Source organism: Balaenoptera borealis, assembly GCF_965194805.1.
Source record: "Balaenoptera borealis genome assembly, chromosome: 6".
NCBI lineage: Eukaryota > Metazoa > Chordata > Mammalia > Artiodactyla > Balaenopteridae > Balaenoptera > Balaenoptera borealis.
In genome coordinates this window covers 2,619,584-2,639,085 of record NC_138863.1, presented here as the reverse complement: position 1 = coordinate 2,639,085, position 19,502 = coordinate 2,619,584, and the positions used below count along the sequence as shown (strand labels likewise).

Sequence of the window (19,502 nt, the reverse complement as noted above, 5' to 3'; positions counted from 1 at the left end):
CATTGCCAGTAAATAGAAACACAGTTGATTTTTGTATGTTTATCTTGTATCCCGCAACCTTGCAGAACTCACTTATTAGTTCTATGAGCTTGGCCTTTTATTTGTAGTCCTGCGTACTTAACACTTTCTATGTGCCAGGCATTATGTTAAGGCTTTCCATGTGTTTGCCAAAGGCCAGGACGTGGTGGGGCTAGGATCTTGACTCATAAATTACTTGTTCACTTCATCTGTTCATTTGGCAAATATTTAAGGAGCACTTATATGGGCCAGACGCAGGGTTCCTGCCCTCCTGGGGCCTACGGTCTGAAACCGGAATTAGAAGTGACACAAGCGGTTATCTAACCTAATAAAAGAAGTTTAAAAATAAAACAAGACGTTGATTAATTATAACTTAATGCCTCTGACTCATAGTGTCAGTGGGTAAAGCAGGGACATTTAGTCAGCCTGTGTGGAGTGGGAGCACCAGGGGGGACTTGCTAAACAGTGTTCATTTCCCCAGGAAAGGTTTCCCGAGCCAAACTGCTTGTTAATTCTTTTTTTTTTTTTAATCAGTCATCAATTTTATACACATCACTGTATACCTGTCAATCCCAATCAGTTTTTGAAATTCAGAGATGTCTGTGGTAAAACCTCATATGAAGGGAATTAAACATTGCTTGTCAAAGAGCCCAAGAACTCCTGGCCAAAACTGAATGAAGCTCCCTGGTCACCTCCATCGTCACCTCCTTCGCCTGCTGCTGCATGAGCCCCTCCCCCGCCCACCCTGCACCCTCGATGCCCACCGGGGCCCCAGGCCCCATAACCTCCGCACCAGCCAGCACAGGCCAGCCCTCCTCGACCTCACCTCCTGCCCCCGCGCTGCCGTTGGCCGCGCCCTCCATCCGCACACCGTACCTCCCTCTCTCCACCAAGCGGTCCTGCTCTCCTCGGCTGGTGGCTGCCCTCCTCTGGCCTGGCAGGCTGGGTTGCAGAGTCGTTTGAGCTGGGAAGGTGGTGCATCGAGGAGTGAGATGCAGGGCCAGGTCCCCTTCCCGCCAGACGGTTTGGGAAGATCATCAGTGGCCCTGCCTGAGCTTTTGTAACAATAACGGCAGTAAGTTTCTGGTCAGTTGGGAAATGAAAATCGTACCCTACAGAAATGTGCCCCTCGGACAGCCTTCCAGGGACAGGCCCTTACGGGGCGCTGCTGACGTGCTCACACAGGGCTTGGCACCCCGGGGCCACTGCTGGCCTAGCCTCACGGTCACAGGCGTGAAGCAGTGCCCCACAGCCCGGTGGGTCCCGAACCGGCGCTGTCCCCACGCCCATGCCCCTTCCGCCCTTAGCAGGCCCTGTCCTGCCTTAGGAGTAAGGATGTTGCTCTCTCTTCACTCTCCTCCCACTGACCGTAGGAGAAGCTGCTCGTCTTTGAGTCGGCGTGGAAGAAGGAGAAGGACATAGTCTCCAAGGAGATAGAGAAGCTCCGTGGGTCCATCCAGAGCCTGTGCAGGAGCGCGCTGCCCCTGGGCAAGATCATGGACTACCTCCAGGAGGACGTGGACGCCATGCAGCAGGAGCTGCAGCTGTGGCGCAGCGAGAGCCGCCAGCACGCCGAGGCCCTGCAGGCGGAGCGGAGGTGGGGGCCGGGGAGGGGCGGGCCGGCGAGCGGGCCGGCCGGGGCGCACGTGTGCCCGCAGCCCAGGGGGAGCGCTCCGAGAGCCCACGGCCTCTGGACCCTCGCTTTCTTACCTCCTCCCCCGAAGGAAACACGTTGCTTTTTCTTTTTCGTTCATAGCCTAACGTGCGTTTCTTTGTAGCAGTTAGAAAAGATCTGCAGTCAGTGTTCAAAAACGAGATTTAGACATTAAAACAGACAGCAAACTTTGCAGTTTGGGTACCATATTTTTCATGTATCTTATCGAAATCCCCAAAGCCTTGTGACTGTAATTTGAAACTATTAATTTTTCACTCTAAAAGAGTACGTTTATATTTTTACCCTTTTTCTTTGGATGCAATGACTAATTCACTTTTGTTGTCGTCCATTGTTTTAATTAAGAAGCAAATGTAAAATGAGAAAGATATTTATGAGCCACTGGCTTTGTTTTCCGTCAGCATCACAGACTGTGCCGTGGAGCCCTTGAAGGCGGAGCTGGCGGAGCTGGAGCAGCTGGTCAGAGACCAGCAGGACAAGATCTGTGCTGTGAAGGCCAGTATTCTAAAGAATGAAGAGAAAATTCAGAAAATGGTACATAGTATCAATTTGAGTTCCAGAAGGTGAAAGCTCAAACGTTTCAGAGACTAAAGGTGGTCCTCAGTTTGCACGTAAAAAGGAGGCTAGAACATCCTTACTCCTTACGTTTCAGTTTGAAGACAATGAACAGTTTACAAGGTTATCCAACTAATTTTCAGAGCTTTACAGCTTAAGGCATATTCAGTGTATGAAAGACCATGTTTTCCTACCTTCCTCCGGCTAGAATACTTGCTAGTTATAAATAGCTCTTGCAAATGCCTGCGTGAAAAGTTTCTTTACAAGCCTGTTCTTTGTATTTCCGCCGTAGGCTGTTCAGTTCTGTGCCAGATTCTCCAGCAGGTAAGTGGTGCTGGCACAGCCAGGGATGCAGGAGTCCGTGATTTCAGACTCTTGAGTCTAGTGACAGGACTTCTGTGAGTCAAGCACTGAGTGAAGGATGGCTGTAGTTTTTGATGGGAGCTTCATAAATCCAATGAAGCCTGAAAATGAATGAATTATATTTTTAGCTCATTTCCACTTGAAAAGGGTTAATTTCGGCCCATATCTTTATAAGGTACGCACGAACTTTAATTTTTAACCTCTTTGTAATTGCAAACACTTTATGTAATTTTCTTACTGGTCCCTTTTATCTTTTGCTTATATTTCCAGCCCTTAAAGTTCATACATTTAAAAAGATTTGAGTATGGCCTTCATGGACATCGTCTGGACATGAGATTGTCACAGGCTGTATCCTCACTTTCTTCAACATTTTGCCCCTGGGTTTTTGCCACGTGCACAGTTGTGTCACTTGCCTCATTCTCTCCAGAAGAGGGGCTTGCTCTCCGAGGCTTCGGCATCATGCCTTTTCCTTCGCACAGGTGTAAGCACCTGTGCACCTGAGAGACAGGTAGCTTAGGGAAAACTGCAAAAGGAAGACTTAAAAGGATACGTGGATTTGCAAAATTTTTTAATGTTAGCATTTTTTTGGAAATTGTTTTTTTAAAGCAAAAGTTTTTTTTTTTTTTAAAAACATGGTTTATATTTTGTTTTTCACTACATATAATATTGTAAATACTAAAGTCTTCAATTTGTGTATAAAGGATTTCACTGTTTGGAGACATACTTACGGGTCTTAAGGTCTGGGTCCTGATACTTTTATTTCTAGACACTGTATTTATTATGTAACCCAAGGAGGGCCATTTTAAGTGTTAGAATTTGCCTGAGAAAGTTTTGTTTCTTTAAAAGACTAGCACAAATGGCACAGTTAAGTTTTTCCTAGTGTAATTTCCAAAATAAATCTGTTGCAAAGGTAGTTCTATGATTTTCGAAGCTGAGTAAGTTCAAGGTCAGATTATTAAGATCTGCCGTCGTGAAACATTGGTCTTCTTCTCCTTTCTGTAGTTTACCGTAAAATTCTGTTTGGCGAGGTCCCACTAAACGCAGCATTGGCGGAGGGGAAGCGTGTCAGTCCCCAGTCCTCCACACGCTCCTAGGCTCTTTTCCACTGACTTGAATGGCAGCCACCATCCTAAAGGGACCCTGTTTTGCTTCAGGTTAAGGTGTCCACCTTTAATGCATTTGTACATAAGACTAGAGATTTTGTGTTGCAAAAAATTGCATACATTGTATTTGAGTAAAATTTTGTATGAAGTAGTCTCTCAAATTGTATCATAAACTTTATTTTTCTTTTATACATAAATCATTAAAAATAATCAGATTTTTTTCCATCAGTGTATGGGTTGTGTAGTTCAGTTCACACCTGGAAGAAAGCATGTGTAAGCATTTGGATTTTTTTAGTTTTCAAGTGTGTGCAGTTTGTTTTCCTTTGAAGAAATTTCAGGGAAATTTATATTTTCACTCATTGTGCCACCCCTTTTCTGTATAAATTGAACTCTTATAAGGCAGGTAAGCATTTATCAGAAATTTTAAGACCATTCAGGAAGTTTTAGAAAGTCTCTGTATGTAGTTATTACTGTATCTTATCACAAACGAATTAAATCCTGTTATTTATTATTTTGATAGAATACACAAATGGGATTATTAAATGTTTTTCTCTGCTTTGGCTTGTAAGTTTTCAAGAAGTACTGGAGTCATACTTCAGAAATTTTAATTTAAGGGACTTCCCTGGCGGTCCAGTGGTTAGGACTCCGCACTTCCACCGCAGGGGGCACGGGTTCAATCCCTGGTGGGGGGAACTAAGCTCCCAATGCCGCGTGGTACGGCCACAAAAAAAAAAAACAAGAAATTTTAATTTAAAAGTTGAGCTGACATATTTATATTTAAAGGAAATGCATAAACCTTTGAAAAAAATAACAAGACTAAAATTTGAGCTTTCTACTTTGATATTCATGCTTATTTTTCTTCTCAATAAGCAACTTAAAAAATGATAACTGGGGGCTTCCCTGGTGGCGCAGTGGTTGAGAGTCTGCCTGCCAATGCAAGGGACACGGGTTCGAGCCCTGGTCTGGGAAGATCCCACGTGCCGCGGAGCAGCTGGGCCCGTGAGCCACAATTACTGAGCCTGTGCGTCTGGAGCCCGTGCTCCGCAACAAGAGAGGCCGCGATAGTGAGAGGCCCGCGCACCACGATGAAGAGTGGCCCCCGCTTGCCACAACTAGAGAGAGCCCTCGCACAGAAACGAAGACCCAACACAGCCATAAATAAATTAAAAAAAAAAAAACTGGAATCTGTGAAGAGAGATGATGTTATTTAGTGACAATATAAGTGCAGTTTAGGATTGGGGGGTGTCTGGAATTCTCAGTCTGTGACAAGTGCCCCTGAAATATTCCCAGACTTCTTTTCCAAGCTGCCCTGAACTGACCGGGGTGTGTCTTCTGCTGACGTGCGCAGCCCTGGGGCACACGAGCGAGAGGAGAGGTGGCTGGACCTTTACGGCTTGGTGTCACCAGTCACAGGCTTAGGACGACCAGTCTGCTTGAGTTCCCACAAGAATCGGGTTCAGGGTGAGGCTGCACGCAGGACCCTGTGCTCAGGCGACCGCCCTGAAGGACGGGTTTCCGCACAGACCCAGACCCCCTCCCAGCTCCGGGGTCTTCTGCCCGCTCCCAGGGGGGCAGAGGCAGAGCGCCTCGCTCCTCATGCCCTCCCCGCCCCCAGGAGCCCACCGCCAGAGCTGGGAGGAAGCCCCAGGCCCGTCCACTCCTGGGGTGAGCCCTTGCCGTGGCGGGGCTGTGTTCACCTCTATCCTGGGATGCCCTTCACTAATCACAAGAACTCATGTTTTCCTAAGAAGTGTTTGGGTGAGTTCAGTTCACACAAGCTCTGCAAGAGGGCAGAAGGGGGTCCCTGGAAGAGTCCCCTTCTGCCGCTTATGTGTGTTTTCATAAAGGGAGTTTGGGAAGGACTTTTTTTTTTAATTCAGCGAGAGAAATGACATTTAAATGGCTTTTTAAGCTATAAAACTAGTGTTTAAGTCTATATTTAGAGCTGAGTTCCAGATTGATTATCAGCTTCTTAAATCAAGCAAGTTGGTCTTTCTGGTGAGAAAATGGGGTTCAGGGACTTCCCTGGCCGTCCGGTGGTTAGGGCCCCGCGCTTGCACTGCCGAGGGCGCGGGTTCAGTCCCCGGTCGGGGAACTAAGATCCCACAAGCTTCGTGGTGCAGACCCCCCGCCCCCCCCAAAAAAAAACGAAAACGGGGTTCAGAAGTAAGTCAAGGCCGTAAGTCAGGGAGGCTGTGCCGGCCAGCCGAGGCGGAACCAGGGCTTGGTAAGCGAGTGCGGTGGGTGCGCTCGGTGTGCGAGCTCCCCCGGCAGCCCCGCCCTCTGCCCCCCGCGCCGCCGGCTCAGCACACCCCGCGCGCGGCCGGCGAGTCAGGGCAGCTCGGAGGACGCTCCGCCCGCACCAGTCTTCAGCCACCGCTCGTCGGCTAGTTCACAGCGTCTGTCTTGTTCCTCACTGCACTCTCGGACTTCCCGTTCTGTTCTCGGAAAAGACTCTCAGCGTTGCTGTCGCCGTGACGTAACAAACCAAAAAACACTTCGGTCTGCCGTTTACGATCCCCGTCAAAGCCAGCACTTTGCCGGGTGATGGCGGCCAGCGGTCGCGGGCCTCGCTTGCCGGACCCCGGCCTGAACGCCGCGTGCGCGGTGCCTCTTGCGCCCTCCTGTACTTGGGGCGCGACGCGCACCCCCCGGGAGCGGAGCCGTAGCCCCGATCTGCTCAGGACGGTGGCAGCCGTGCCTTTTCTTGAGGCATAATTATTAATACATCCCTTCCGCGCCTGCACGAGGGTCCTGGTTTGGATGACAAATGACCTGCTCCCTCTCCCTATTTGATGCCCAGGAGTGGTGACACATGGCCGTGAAGGGGTGACGGGGCCCCTCTGAGCAGCAGGAGAGCCGTGTGGGCCCCACTGTCGCCACAGCTCTGCCGCAGGTCAGGGGGCGTTCGTGACACGTCCACACTGCAGACAGGTGACAGGGCCTCTGCTTGCCCGGGACGAGACGTGGATGTGCGTCTTGGATTCACGACTGTGGCAGGGCCTTTCCCAAAGGCTCCCGTCTGAGCTGGCGTTGCCTGAAGGGAATCGCAGGGGGCCTGTTGGACGCCCTTCCAGCCGTCCGGATGGAGCTGCAGGAAGTGGGTCTGTTCCGTGCGCAGCTGGCATGACCTTGGCCGGGCAGGACAGAGGCCCCGGAGGACCTCCCTGGGCCGCGGCCAGATGGGACCAGGCTGACCCTGCCTGGAGAGGAACAGCAGGAGGAGCCCCGGGGCTCCTGGCACCGCCGTCAGGACGCGACGGGCGCGTGGAGACGGCCCCACCCCGGGCGCTCCGTGCTGAAGCCGGCACAGCGCGACCTCAGGAGGTGCCCGTGGGGGCGAGGCCCGGCTGGTCCGCGTGGACGGCAGGGCTGGGCCATGTTCCCACGGAGCCCGGCGTGACACCCGGTGACAGTTTACGTGTAAATGTCTTTTTAAAAAAGAAAATGACCGTTAACTGCTCTCACGTATCAGTATTCTTAGTCATTCCACATTTTTGTATGTGGCATAACTATAATTTTAAAAATATGGCTTCCATATTTTTTTTTAAAAGAGATTGGAGTTTATTTATTTATTTATTTATTTTTGTCTGTGTTGGGTCTTCGTTTCTGTGCGAGGGCTTTCTCTAGTTGCGGCAAGCGGGGGCCACTCTTCATCGCGGTGCGCGGGCCTCTCGCTATCGCGGCCTCTCTTGTTGCGGAGCACAGGCTCCAGACGCGCAGGCTCAGTAATTATGGCTCACGGGCCCGGTTGCTCCGCGGCATGTGGGATCTTCCCAGACCAGGGCTCGAACCCGTGTCCCCTGCATTGGCAGGCAGACTCTCAACCACTGCGCCACCAGGGAAGCCTCCCGTTATCATTTTTTAAGTTGCTTATTGAGAAGAAAAATAAGCGTGAATATCAAAGTAGAAAGCTCGAATTTTAGTCTTGTTATTTTTTTCAAAAATAACAGCCTCCGTTCCCCTCCGCTGCTCAAAGTTTGCCGGGAGAGGCCTCGCCTTGCCCTCCTCCAGCCGGGGTGGATGTCATCGTTCTCTGCTGAATACAAACTGCCTTTCAGGAGGTTTCATCGCGGCCCCAGGAAACTGGGGGCGATGGGCAGGTAGCTTCAGGAGGATGTGCCTCTCAGGACAGAGACCGATTGGGACAAGAGCATTTGCTAATTTTTCTATTTCACTTTCAAGTAGCCTGAGACCCTTCCAGGGTGTTCCAAAGTTTTCATTTAAACCCCGGGGAAAGTTGTCCTCTGCGATCGCGTGCCTGGCACTGGCTCTCTGGGTTGGCTGTAGCTGCCTTGTGGGTTTCCAGGGCTTGGCACCTTGGTCAGGGCCTGGAATTCCCTGTCAGGGAAGCCCCTTCCGCTCTTTTGTTAGAGCTACGGGGGAAAAAGAAAGAGCCCTCCTGGCATAGAATTGTTTACAAAGATCTTTCCCTCCCACCTTCTCATGTGAGCCTCTCTGGGGCTGGGAGTCAGGCCTTAGCTACCCATTTTACAGATGAGAAAACCGAGGCTGTGATAGCAAGTCTCAGGCCTCTGCCAGGTCTAAGCCCCAGGCATGTTGTCCGGCTGCCTTTGGGGTGAGCAAACCTGGACTGAGTTGAAGAGCATGAGGCCGGGTCCAGGGCTGCTGGCCTTTGGGCTGAGAACACATCGCTTGCCGGTCCCCGGGGTGGGTTCCTTGTTCTGTCATCTGGGTGAGCACACAGCTAAGAAAGGGCGAGTCAGTGATTTCTAAAAGCCCCTGTTTGTTTTGGCTGGCGCCCCAGCAAGGACGCCTCCCCGCCCGAGTCTGTAGGGTGACGGTCACCCCCTGCCCATCTCAAACTGCACACCTGAGCCAAGACCTTGATACCTGGCCCATCAGCCCGAGGGCCACAGCCACTGGGCTCGTCGGCAGGACCCACCAACCCACCGGGCACAGCAGGTGCAGCACTTTGAGGGGCCCGGGAAAGTGTTGTAACTTTTTATAATAAAACAATTAACTTCTAGGTCAGAGTAAATGTTTGAATATATAATATTAATACAACTGCCTTTATAACAATGTGGTTGTAAAATAGAATTTTTAATATTTTTTGTGAAAGAAGGGCCCACAAAGGCACAAGTGCCACGGACCATCGTGCAGCCTGAGTGCCGCCCGGCCGCTGGGACTCACTCCCGTCCCGTCCCCAGTGTGGCTGGACCCACCTCGAAGGTGACCTCACTCCTCACTTTACCCGGACGCACCCAGGGAGTGGAGCAGAGCTGCATTCTTCCAGTGGGTTTTCCATTTCCAGGGATTATGGTTCTGAAGGAAAGCATCTTTGGGGCAGTTTCAGTACGAACACCGGGATGCATTTAAAAATAGAACTTGCAAATAGAAGCTCTTAAACCGTGGCTTTTAGGCAGGCATTAAGCTCTTTCGGATGGATGCAAAATCAGAACCTCATATCAGCGCGTGGACGTGCCTCTTGCAGCCCACAGTGCTGTGGAAGGAAGCTGTCCCCTTAGCAGTGGCTTCTGTGTCCCGCTGCCAGCACAACCCGCAGGCAGGGCTTGTGGACCAGCCTCCAGCCCTCCACAAGCCTCCCGCCAATCGCCTGTAAAACTGCACACCCATCTCAGTAGTTCCCCTATTTTTACAGCTGCCGAAACAACCATTTGTGGTTTTAAAATAAAACTCTTATTAGACTCCTTAGCAACGGAATGAAAAGGTCACAGTTTATAAAGAGAAGAATTGTCTCTGGGGTGAGCATTCCCCCTCGTTGTCCCCCCAGGAGGAGCCTGGCAGGGCCCTGCCTGAGGGGCACCTCCAGACCTCCAGGGCCACATGCCCCAGACACTGGCACCCCGAGGGCCAGAGCACAGGTCGAGGGGTGCACGGTGGTCTGGAGCTGCTCGTACGAGCGATTGTTAAACTTTCCGGAACTCTGCGAGCTGTTGTGTTAAAAAACAAAAGTAGTGGATACTGAAAACGCATCGCTTCTTAATTATTTTATCACTTTCTACTCTCGTGTCTGCCTTTGGGGCTATCTGTATGGTGGAATACTACTGTTGTTGCATCTCTCCCTGAATCCAAATTCAGTTAAGTCCCTTTTGGCCAAGGTTGAAGTATTTACACCATGGAAACTGGCAACTTTGATAGAGTGAGAGTGATAATAAAGTATGCGTATCTGTAGCCATTACATGGTGAATAGCACAAAAAACGGAGGCAATTCATTCCAGTGTTCAAAAATGATTATTCAGTTCAGCAACCTCATCACTCGTGTCACTGCCAAACAAGCGAAGTTCCTCTGCAGGAATTGTTGTATTTCTTTCCTCTTACTTGTTAAAATAAATGAAAACGTTAACCGACATTCAGGTCAGAACTACACTTGTTTGTCAGTTACAGCCATAGGTTGACTATGAACACAAGAGTTCAGGAAAAATCCACAAAAGCATTCTGTGAGAATCGATTATGACCTCTGTGGAATTTATAATAGAGTATTGTATCTTATTGTTTGCAAGTTGTGTGCTACACATATTTATACCACTAATATTTTGAGAATATATTATTATGTATTGTCTCATTGTTGATATTTATAATTCCCTTCCCTCCGATCAAGGGAGGAGACGTCTTCTGTTTGGATCTCTGGTTCTGGCTGGGGGCTGGAGGGCCTCCTGAAAGTTCTGAGTCCCCTTGATTTAGCAGGCTCTGGGGTCACCGAGGTGCTCCCCGGGGTCTGGCATGGTCGGCTGGGGATCCAGGATGAGAGAAGAGCCAGAGGACTTAGGGGGGCATTGCAGACAGAGCAGAACTGGCCTCATCCACTCCAGGGGTCCCGCCGGTGGCACCCCTCACCTGGGAAGGCAGAGGATGGAAGCGGGGGTCTCGTGTCCTTCTCTGACCACCCAAGGCCCTTCCATTGATCCTGCTTGAGTGGCTGGATCAACACCCAGGGGACCGAAAGGTGGGTGCTGGGGGTTCCTTGTGCTCTGCCCACACAGCTACTGTTACTTTCTCCCCAGTGACATTCATTGTTTCGGTTTCCTGCTTACTTAATTTTTGTTCAGTTAGAAAACAGCTTCAAGAAGGAGATAAACATGACTCATAATCCCATCTTCCAAAGTTAACGATTTATATGCTGGTTGCTGGTATCTGTTTTCCTATCTTTAAATTTTTTTTTTTTTTTTACAGTCGCATCTATTTTTTATGCATATGCTACACATACACCTCAGCACATATATTTATACTGTTGAGACAATGTGACTTATATTGTTATGCAATGTTGACTTCTTATCTTCAGGAAAGAATTTAGTGTATTTCCCCCTTGTCATTTTGTTCTCTTAACTGTCATGTTGATAGCTGAATACTATTTCATTGAATGGAGGGCTTATTTTGGTTCAGTTGCAAATATTTTCTCATTCCATAATCGTTTCTTCTTTGGCCTGTTGTCAGATGCATACTTCCCCCTCCCCTGTTTTATCTTTTTGTTCTTGATTTCTGGTTTGATTGCATCACATGAGAGAATGGGACCAGCCACACCTTTGAGCTGCGTGGAGGCTGCATATGGCCTAGCATGTAGTCAATTTCGTAAAATGCCATATAACTTTTTTTCACAATTTATCACTTTATTGGGCTTAACAAACAACATTTTGACATGTCATTATCCCCCCTTTTATTCTTATTGTGGTAAAATACACATAACATAAAATTCACTATCTTAACCATTTTAAAATGTATATTCAGTGACATTAAGCACATTCACATTGTTGTGCAACCGTCACCACCATCCATTGCCAGAAATTTTGCATCTTCCCAAACGGAAACTCTGTCCCCATTAAAGACTTAACTCCCCATCCCTCCTCCTCCAGCCCCTGGCGACACTCATTTTACTTTCTGTGTTGATGAATCTGAATCTGACTCTTCCAGGGACCTCATATAAGTGGAGTCATGCAGTATTTGTCTTTTTGTGACTGGCCTCTTTCACTCAGCACAGTGTCTTCAAGGTTCATCCATGTCGTAGCCTGTGTCAGAATTTCATTTCTTTTCAAGGCTGAATAACATTCCATGCTATGGATGGACCACATTTTGTTTACCCACTCACTTGTCAGTGGAAACCTGGGCTGCTTTCACCTTTTGGCTATTGTGAATAATGCCGCTATGAGTGTGGGTGTGCAAATATCTATTTGCATACTTGCTTTCCATTTTTTTGGATACATACCCAGAATTGGAATTGCTGGATCATATGGTATTTCTCTGTTTAATTTGTTGAGGAACCACCATACTTGCCTACACTTGCTCTTCTCATGTTATTTTGAAAAGAATCTGTACTTTCAAATTGTTGCATACGATGTTGTATCTATATTTGCCCATTCTGTCAAGCTTATTTTGAGTGTGGAAGTAACCCTGCAAACTCACTAAAGGTTGCCCAGAGAGTGAGTCAGTGGGAACCACTCTGCCCTCACCTACTCTGCCTTCTTTTCATGGGGGGCAGGCTGCACGCCCAGTATCCCCGTTGTCCCAGGCCACAACATCACCATCTCTGGGGCTGTTGGCAGCCTTCTTGGGCCCCCTGGCTTTGTAAAAAGTTGTACTCAGAGTGGGACTTAAACTAAACAGACTTCCTCTAGGAAACACACACAATCACACTGCTGTGAAAGTTGCTTTTATGGACATTTCCCTGAGAAATATTTCTCTCTGGAAAAATAAATTCACAGGATGTAATTAAAACCATTACATGTGTATGTTGGCCTGGGCGCTTCTTAAGTGCTTCACCAAATGGGCCACCAAATAAAGAAATGAAGGCCGGCTTTGTTCACATCTAGTAACAATGACCTTTATTAATTGTAACCCAGGACGTTCTTCTGTTACTTTATGGATTCAGAAGTAGCCTTTCATTGGCCCCTTGTGCAGGGCATGCACCCTTGGTCCTGACCCCGGTGTGACCAACCACTGCAGGGAAAAGCAGAGCAGGCAGCACTGTGTCACCTGGATGAAGGTGACCATCTCAGTGTCCACTGACAGTTGAATGGCATGTGTTTTCTGGCTTTCGACCTTTGAGAAAATAAGATAAATTCATGTTGTCTTCAAACATCATAAGTTCTGAGAAGGAAAGTGATCAAAGCAAGGCGCTTTGAGCAGCACGGCTTAGAGGAGCTACGTGCTGTGTTGGCTCCTTTGGCCACCTTCTGGCTCTCCTTTTTCCAGTTCTCTGGGGAACTCCTCCTTCACCCCAGTGCCCTGGTGGAGGACCCAGCCACGGGCTTGCACTGGTCTTTGTGTCAGCACGTGGCCCAGCAGGACAGTCAGAGTACTCTTTGGGATGGACATGTGATGTGGGCTGAGAGGTTTCTCCTGCAGTTACTGAGTGAGGAGCTTGAAGGCCTGTGGTGATGCAACACAGAAGAAACTGTCACAGTGGAGACTGCACATGGAGGAAAGCAAGTCTGGAGGTGGGTGAGACCTAGGGCCAGACTTTGAGCTCCTGGATCCAGCTGTGCCTGAAGACCATCCCACCCTTGACATCCCATTCTGTAGATGTCTTGGTAGGTGTGATGGTTCAATTTTATGGGTCATTTTGGCTAGATTATTGGTCAAACACCTGTCTGGGTGCTTCTGTGAAGGTATTTTATAAATGGAATTAGCATCTACAATTCACTGACTTTACTTTAAAGAGATTACCCTGGATAATCTGGGTGGGCCTCAGCCAGTTGAAAGCCTTAAGAACAAAACCAGGTTTCCCTGAGAAAAAGGAATTCTGACTCAAGACTGCAGCATAGAAACCCTGTCTGAGCTTCCAGCTTGCTAGGCTGCCCTACAAATTTGGGGCTCAAGATGACAACACCAGCTCTTGTCTGAGTTTCCAGGCTGCCAGCCTGGATTTCACACTTGCCAGCTTTCTCAATTACATGCGCCAACTCCTTGTTCCCTGGGCAGACCCTAAGGCAAGGGTTTGTGTGCAAGTGATTTATTAAGGCAGCGGCTGCCTGGGGAGGGGGGCGGGGAGTGGCAACGGGGGACATGGAAGAGTGGAAACAGGTGGAATCTGATTTCGGGCCTCAGCTGGATCCCGTGGGGGGCTCTGAGGTATGAAGTACAGTCAGAGTTTGCCCTGCCTCAGGTAAGGGCTGCAACTCCCAGGTCCTTCTCTCTCTCACCTCCCTGCAGTGGTTCCAGGGCACCAAGAGCTTCTGCTACAACAGGCCAATAGATTCTTCTTTCCTTTACTGGTTTGAGTAGAGCCTCTCCTGACAAATCATCAACTCACTGTGATGTTCAGAGGGAAACTCTGAAACCGAGCAGGACCCTGTGGGGCTCCTGGGCACCGAAGCCTTTCCATGTCCCCTGCTTCTTGTTTGTAGGGACAAGACTCCAGCCTCCATGACCTTCCCTGAGTTCCAGAGGGCAGGTTCAAACAGCTGCTAATCAGGGAAGGGAGGGGACGCAGCGACAAGGCAGGAGCAGCCAAGAAACAATAGGGCAGCATCGGGCCAGGGTCCTGGTCCCTCCTCAAGGGACACACATAACAGTGTATTTGAGCTCTTTACAGAACTAAAACCCCCAACAAATGGAAGATGTCAGCATTCTTCATTCCAGAGCACATCACAGTTTGATAAGCTCATCAAGGGACCACCTGAGGCCAGATTAAAGGAACCAGAGAAGCTCATTAGGAGGAGATCACCTGAGGCCAGATGAAAGGAGTGCAGGCCCTGCACACACCCTGATCCTTATCAGCAATCCTGCCCTTGAACCACTGCGATAAACTCACCAAATCTTCCTGGGTTGGGACACAGTTTCTGAGGGTCATGTGGCCCTCTTTGCCTGGCAAAGCAATAAAGCTGCTCTTTTCTACCTCACCCAAAACTCCAAGGTCTGATTCAGCACCGGTGCACAGAGGCTGAGCTTTTGGCAACAACCCCTCAGCTACAGACCACAGCAAAGGCTTTTAATTATCCAGGTGGCCAGACTCTGCTGGTCGACACAGCCTGTGGAGTCCAGGCTTGGAGCAGGGGCTCCTGGGCCAGAGGAAGCTGATCATGGCCGACTGGCTGGCCAGGGCTCTGTCCCCAGAACATGAATCCAGAGACCCAGGGGGAGGTGCATGCCTGAACTGATGGTCACCTAGGGTCAGGCGGGAGTTTCTGACTCAGTGAGACTGAGGGCTGCCAGGGGCAGAAGCTGAGAGATGGCCGGGCCGAGGAAGTCCATCTGCAGAGAGGGGATGGGCACACGCACAGGACAGGCAGGGAGAGAGACAGGGAGGGTGCTAAAGAGACAGACAGAGGGAGAGAGAGGGACAGAGAAACACCGAGGTTCAGGGAAACAGTGAGAGACCAAGGCAGAGACAGAGAGAGATGGAGAGAAAGGGAGATTGTATTACTCAGAATAGCTGCAGCAAAATATATCCCATCTCACATCCTTTCTTTGGACGTGACATTGATGTTCCTCCACAGAGAGATAGGTGGGGTCCATGCTGGCATCTTGAACATGGGCGGACTTTTGTAACTTCTTGGACCAATAGAACACAGCGGGAATGATGCTCATGGCTTCCGAGTGTCGTAAGACATGCATCCCCCTCCCTCGATCCCTCTCTCCTCTTTGTCTCCCCTTCTCTCTGGATGCTCCCAGTGGAATTCGGCCACCACGTTGTGAGGAGCCCTAACCACGTGGGGAGGCCACATGCGGGTGTTCCTTCCGCAGCCCCAGCTAAGCCGCAGCCAACAGCCAGCATCAGCCCGTGTCCCTTCAGATGGCCCACCCCAGCCTCGGGGTCTCCCGGCTGAGACCTCAGCCATGAAGCAGAGCTAAGCCATTCCCGCCGTGCCCGGTCCAGGTTCCTGCTGCACAGAAACCATGCGGGATGGCACACGACGACACCTGGTGATTATTGAAGCCACTGCTTTGTCGCCTGGCGACACAAAGAGACACACACGGCAGGTCAAGGAGAGAAACGGAGCAGAGAGGCTGCCGGGTCCCGTGCAGCCGGCCTTCCGAGCTCAACTTGGCCTGACGCCCTGGCCACCCCGTGTCCCCAGACCAAACCAAAGGCTCCTTGTACTTGAACCAGCTTCCGGGGACGTCTGGTCTGTGTTTGTTTTGCCGCCTGACCGCCTCTCACAGGACACACTCTTAGCTCACGGGGACGCCCAGGACTGTTCAGCGCCGGACGCGGGGGCAGCGGCCCCATGAAGGCCAGCGTCTTCTGTCCCCTCAGCCGGTGCGGGGACGGGGTCGCCCGGGTCTCTCTGGAGCCCCGCGCCCTTTTCCCCTCGATTTCCCACACACGGGAGCCAGCGTGGCTCTGTCCAAACCTGGGTCTGATCACACTACTTGGTAAAACCCTGTTGACCTCCTGCGACACAGCACAGGACCCGGCATCACCAGGCCCACAGGGCCCCCCCTCCCGGGCCCCAGAAGGGCCTTTGCCCGGCGACCCGGTGCCTCGATTGCGATGCGTCCTCTCTCGTTGTGGTTAACGTCTCGCCCTCCCTGACCCTGCAGATGTCCTCCCGCTCGCCGGCCCCACTCCATCCGTCGTGGCCCTCACTCCGTGGGTGATTTGTGATCCTGGTCCGTGGCGGGGTGTGAGTTTCCTGTGGCTGCCGTGACAAATGGCACACACACCGGGAGGCTTCAACCAACGGACACGCACTCTTGCTCAGCTTGGAGGGCCGAGGTCTGAAATCAGGGTGTCGGCAGGGCCATGCTCCCTCTGGAGGCTCTCGGGCAGGACGCTTCCTGTCTCTTCCAGCTTCTGGTGGCTCTTAGCTTGTGGCCACATCCCTCCAGGCTCTGTCTGCTCACATGGCCTTCTTGCTCTGTGTCTGAGTCTCAAAGCTCCCTCTTCCTTTCAAACCCAAAGATCTGTCATTGGATTTAGGGTCACCCTAAATGCAGGATGATGGAGATCGTTTACTTAATTACATCGGCAAAACCCCTCTTCCCAAGTAACGTCCCATTCATCAGTTTCAGGGGTTAGGAGGTGGACTTATCTTTTTGGGGAACCACCATTCACCCCACCTACTGGACCACAGGCTCCATGGTCACCCTGCACTTTGGCTCACCCTGCACCAGGCTCAGTGCCCAGCCGAGGTGGCTGTCACTTCTGGCTGTTTGTTCAATATCAAGTCCCGAGCGAGCTCTTGTGAGGGAATCTAAGTATCTTTGGGGGCAGAAGCAGGTTTCGAGGAAGCTGCACGTCTGCCAGGAGAGATAAGACAGCCCCTCCCGCAGCTGCAGGTCAGGGTGCGAGGAGACGGGGCCCAGAACGCAGGGTGGAGGCTGGCAGGGAGCCCAGGTGCCCAGCTGGTCGGGTGGGGATGGGGGAGGCATCGGCTGAGCTGGGAGGTAGGTCCCCTGGCTGAGGGTGTGGGCGGGCCTCCGGGTGTGTGCAGACATTGGGTTCTAGGTGGGAGGTGGGAGCTGCAGGAGGGGAGGAGGTTGGAGTCTGCATTGTAAAGGGCCCCAGATGCCCAGCGAAGGAACATTCAGGAGTTCTGGGGACCATTTAGGAGTTTGTCGGTCAGAGCGACAGAGCCTGAGTCGCAGGGCACAGAATCAACCTGGTGGGGCCCGAGGGAGGGAGGGTGAGGCAGGATGGTTGGGAGCAATCCTGCCGGGGGGCGGGGGAGGGTCCCAGCTCACTCTGGTTTGAAAACTAGGGTCCTGCATTCTGGGACCCCCTCAGTCTGGGGCAGACTGGGCTGGCCTGGGATGGGGAAGTCATTCTCCAAGAATCTGCCCCTTCTGCTCCCTGGGGACTCAGGTTCAGGCTTCTCCCACCTCTGGACCCCGCCCCCCACCCCCAGGGACCAGCCGCGCGGTAGGTGCCCCGGGCCGGTGTTGCGTGGAGGACGGAGCAGGCCGTGGCACCGATGCCCGTTTTGCTCTGAGGCTCTCTCTGGACCCGGAAGCGAGTGCACTTCCTGAGGAATTTTGTGTCTTTACAATAATCCTGCAGACAGGGCTCATCAGCCCCATTTTACAGGAGACCGAGGCCTGGAGGAGCTGCCCCTTGAGCTGGTTGCTGGGCCAGAAGGACGTGGCCCCCCGCTCCTGGCGGACTCCAGGCTCCGCTCCCCTTCGGAGGGTGGGCACCTCGGCTGAAACCAACTCCCCGATGGGGGCTCTGAGGGGCCGAGGCAGGGTCTGCAGAGCAGGGCTGGTCAAGTGTTTGCAGGGCAAAGCCTAGAGTGAGGGCTGCCCTCGCTCGTGGTCTCCTGGGTAAACGTGGGGAGTGGCTTCCTCCTTGGAGGCCAAGGGCAGGAGGGGAGGGGAGCGGCAAAGGAGATCTCCGAAAGGGGGTTGGGGCCCGAGGCCCTGAGAGGAGACGCCCCAAACACAGGCCCAGGGGCCCAGGTTCAGGAGAGCTGCCCGTTTCCCACCCTGTGGGGTGGCCCTCTGCCGCCCCGTCCTGGGCTGGGCCCCGGGGGTCGAGCTGCCCGCAGCACCAGCGCCCCCAAGCCCGGGGCAGGAGCTCTCCCCCCGCGCAGCTTGGGGCTCTGGCTTCTAGCTGCCCCAGCGCCTGCAGCGTTTCCAGAGGTCCTGGCTTCCTGCAGGGGGGAGGGCACCAGGGGCTGATTAAGAGAGGAGTCCTTGCCCCTTCCCGGACCTCCTGAGCCAGAAAGCTACTGTTGGACATTTTTTGCTATAAACATTATGCTTAAAGAGCACCGCTGTAGCAACATCTCTCACGCATCTGATTATTTCCCTAGAATAAACGCTTAGAAGAGCAATTTCTGGTCAAGGATTATGAACATTTTATGCCAAGCTGCCCTCCAGAAAGACTGGTCCAGACTCCAAGGAGGGATCATTTGGGGACATTGGGTGTTTTGTTTTGGGGACACAGATAAGTGGGCTGCTGTGGGGCAGGCCTGAGCTGTCAGATGGCAGCAGGAGGCGACGGGGGATTTTGGGGTAGGAGGAAGTGATGGGGTGGGAAAATGCCAGGGTACCCCTGGGACTTGGAGGGGGGCAGGGACAGCCCCCTACTCTGCCTGAAGGTGGCACTGGCCCTGTGTCTGTCCAGGGCTGGTGCTCCCAGAGCTGTGGCAGCACCAGGGAGTTCCTGTTGGGAGGGGGTCGCGTGATCTTATGAATTCTGTCTGTTCCATTCACTCGCAGCCCTTTGTCGGTGGGTGTTTTGGGCTTAAAGGACCTGGAGGGAAGGTGAGACCTGAGGAGAGCGGCTGCAGGGCTGGACGGTCCTGGGTTTGAGTCCTGACTGGGCCACTGTGTGTTGTGGGCACGGTACCAAGACTCCCTGACCTCAGGGCCCTGAAAAAAACAGGGCGAGCGTTAGTGCTACTTCCAGTACCTGCTGGTGTTGAGAGCATTGACCCATGCCCAGCGGGCAGTTAGGAGGAGGGGTGGGATACCGCTGACCCAGTGGGGCCTCAGGTCTTTCTCGAGAACAGACGGGATCCCCAGGGCAACATCAGAGCCAGGCACTGGCAGGGAGCGACACGCTGCTCAGGCCACTTAACCTCTGGATGCAAAGCCCCTGATATTGGGACGGGGGACAGTGCAGCTGAAGCTGGCTGGGGCAGGTGTCTCAGCTTGGCTGCATTCGAATCACCTGGGAGCCTCAAAAATCCTGACGCCCAGGCCACATCCTAGATCGCCTGCATCAGGATCTCTGGGGTGGGGTGGCATCAGGCTTGCTTTTTTTAAAAAAAATAACTGTGGTAAGATATACATAATAAACTTTACCATTTTAACCTTCAGGGCACAGTTCTGTAGTGAGTACATTCACACTGTTGTGCAACCAGCCGATCTCCACAACTTTATCATCCTCGCAAACTGAAACTCCAGGCCCATTAAACAACTTC

General features: G+C 51.8%; 1 protein-coding gene across 14 annotated transcripts in view; it reads left to right on the top strand.

Moving 5' to 3' along the window:
* Nucleotides 1–4,279, top strand: part of TRAF3IP1 (TRAF3 interacting protein 1) — a 66,522-nt gene extending 62,243 nt beyond the window's left edge. For 9 of the 14 annotated variants that reach the window (XM_082395979.1, XM_082395976.1, XM_082395966.1 and 6 more), the window contains 2 exons: nt 1,392–1,615; nt 2,092–3,232. In XM_082395979.1, coding sequence (XP_082252105.1) covers nt 1,392–1,615; nt 2,092–2,257 — 390 coding nt within the window. In that variant the 3' untranslated portion in view covers nt 2,258–3,232. Of the gene's footprint in view, nt 1–1,391; nt 1,616–2,091; nt 3,233–3,610 lie in introns of those variants that run through there. The other 5 variants (XM_082395975.1, XM_082395974.1, XR_014245777.1 and 2 more) reach the window with 4 other exon arrangements.
* Nucleotides 4,280–19,502: the final 15,223 nt, after the last annotated feature.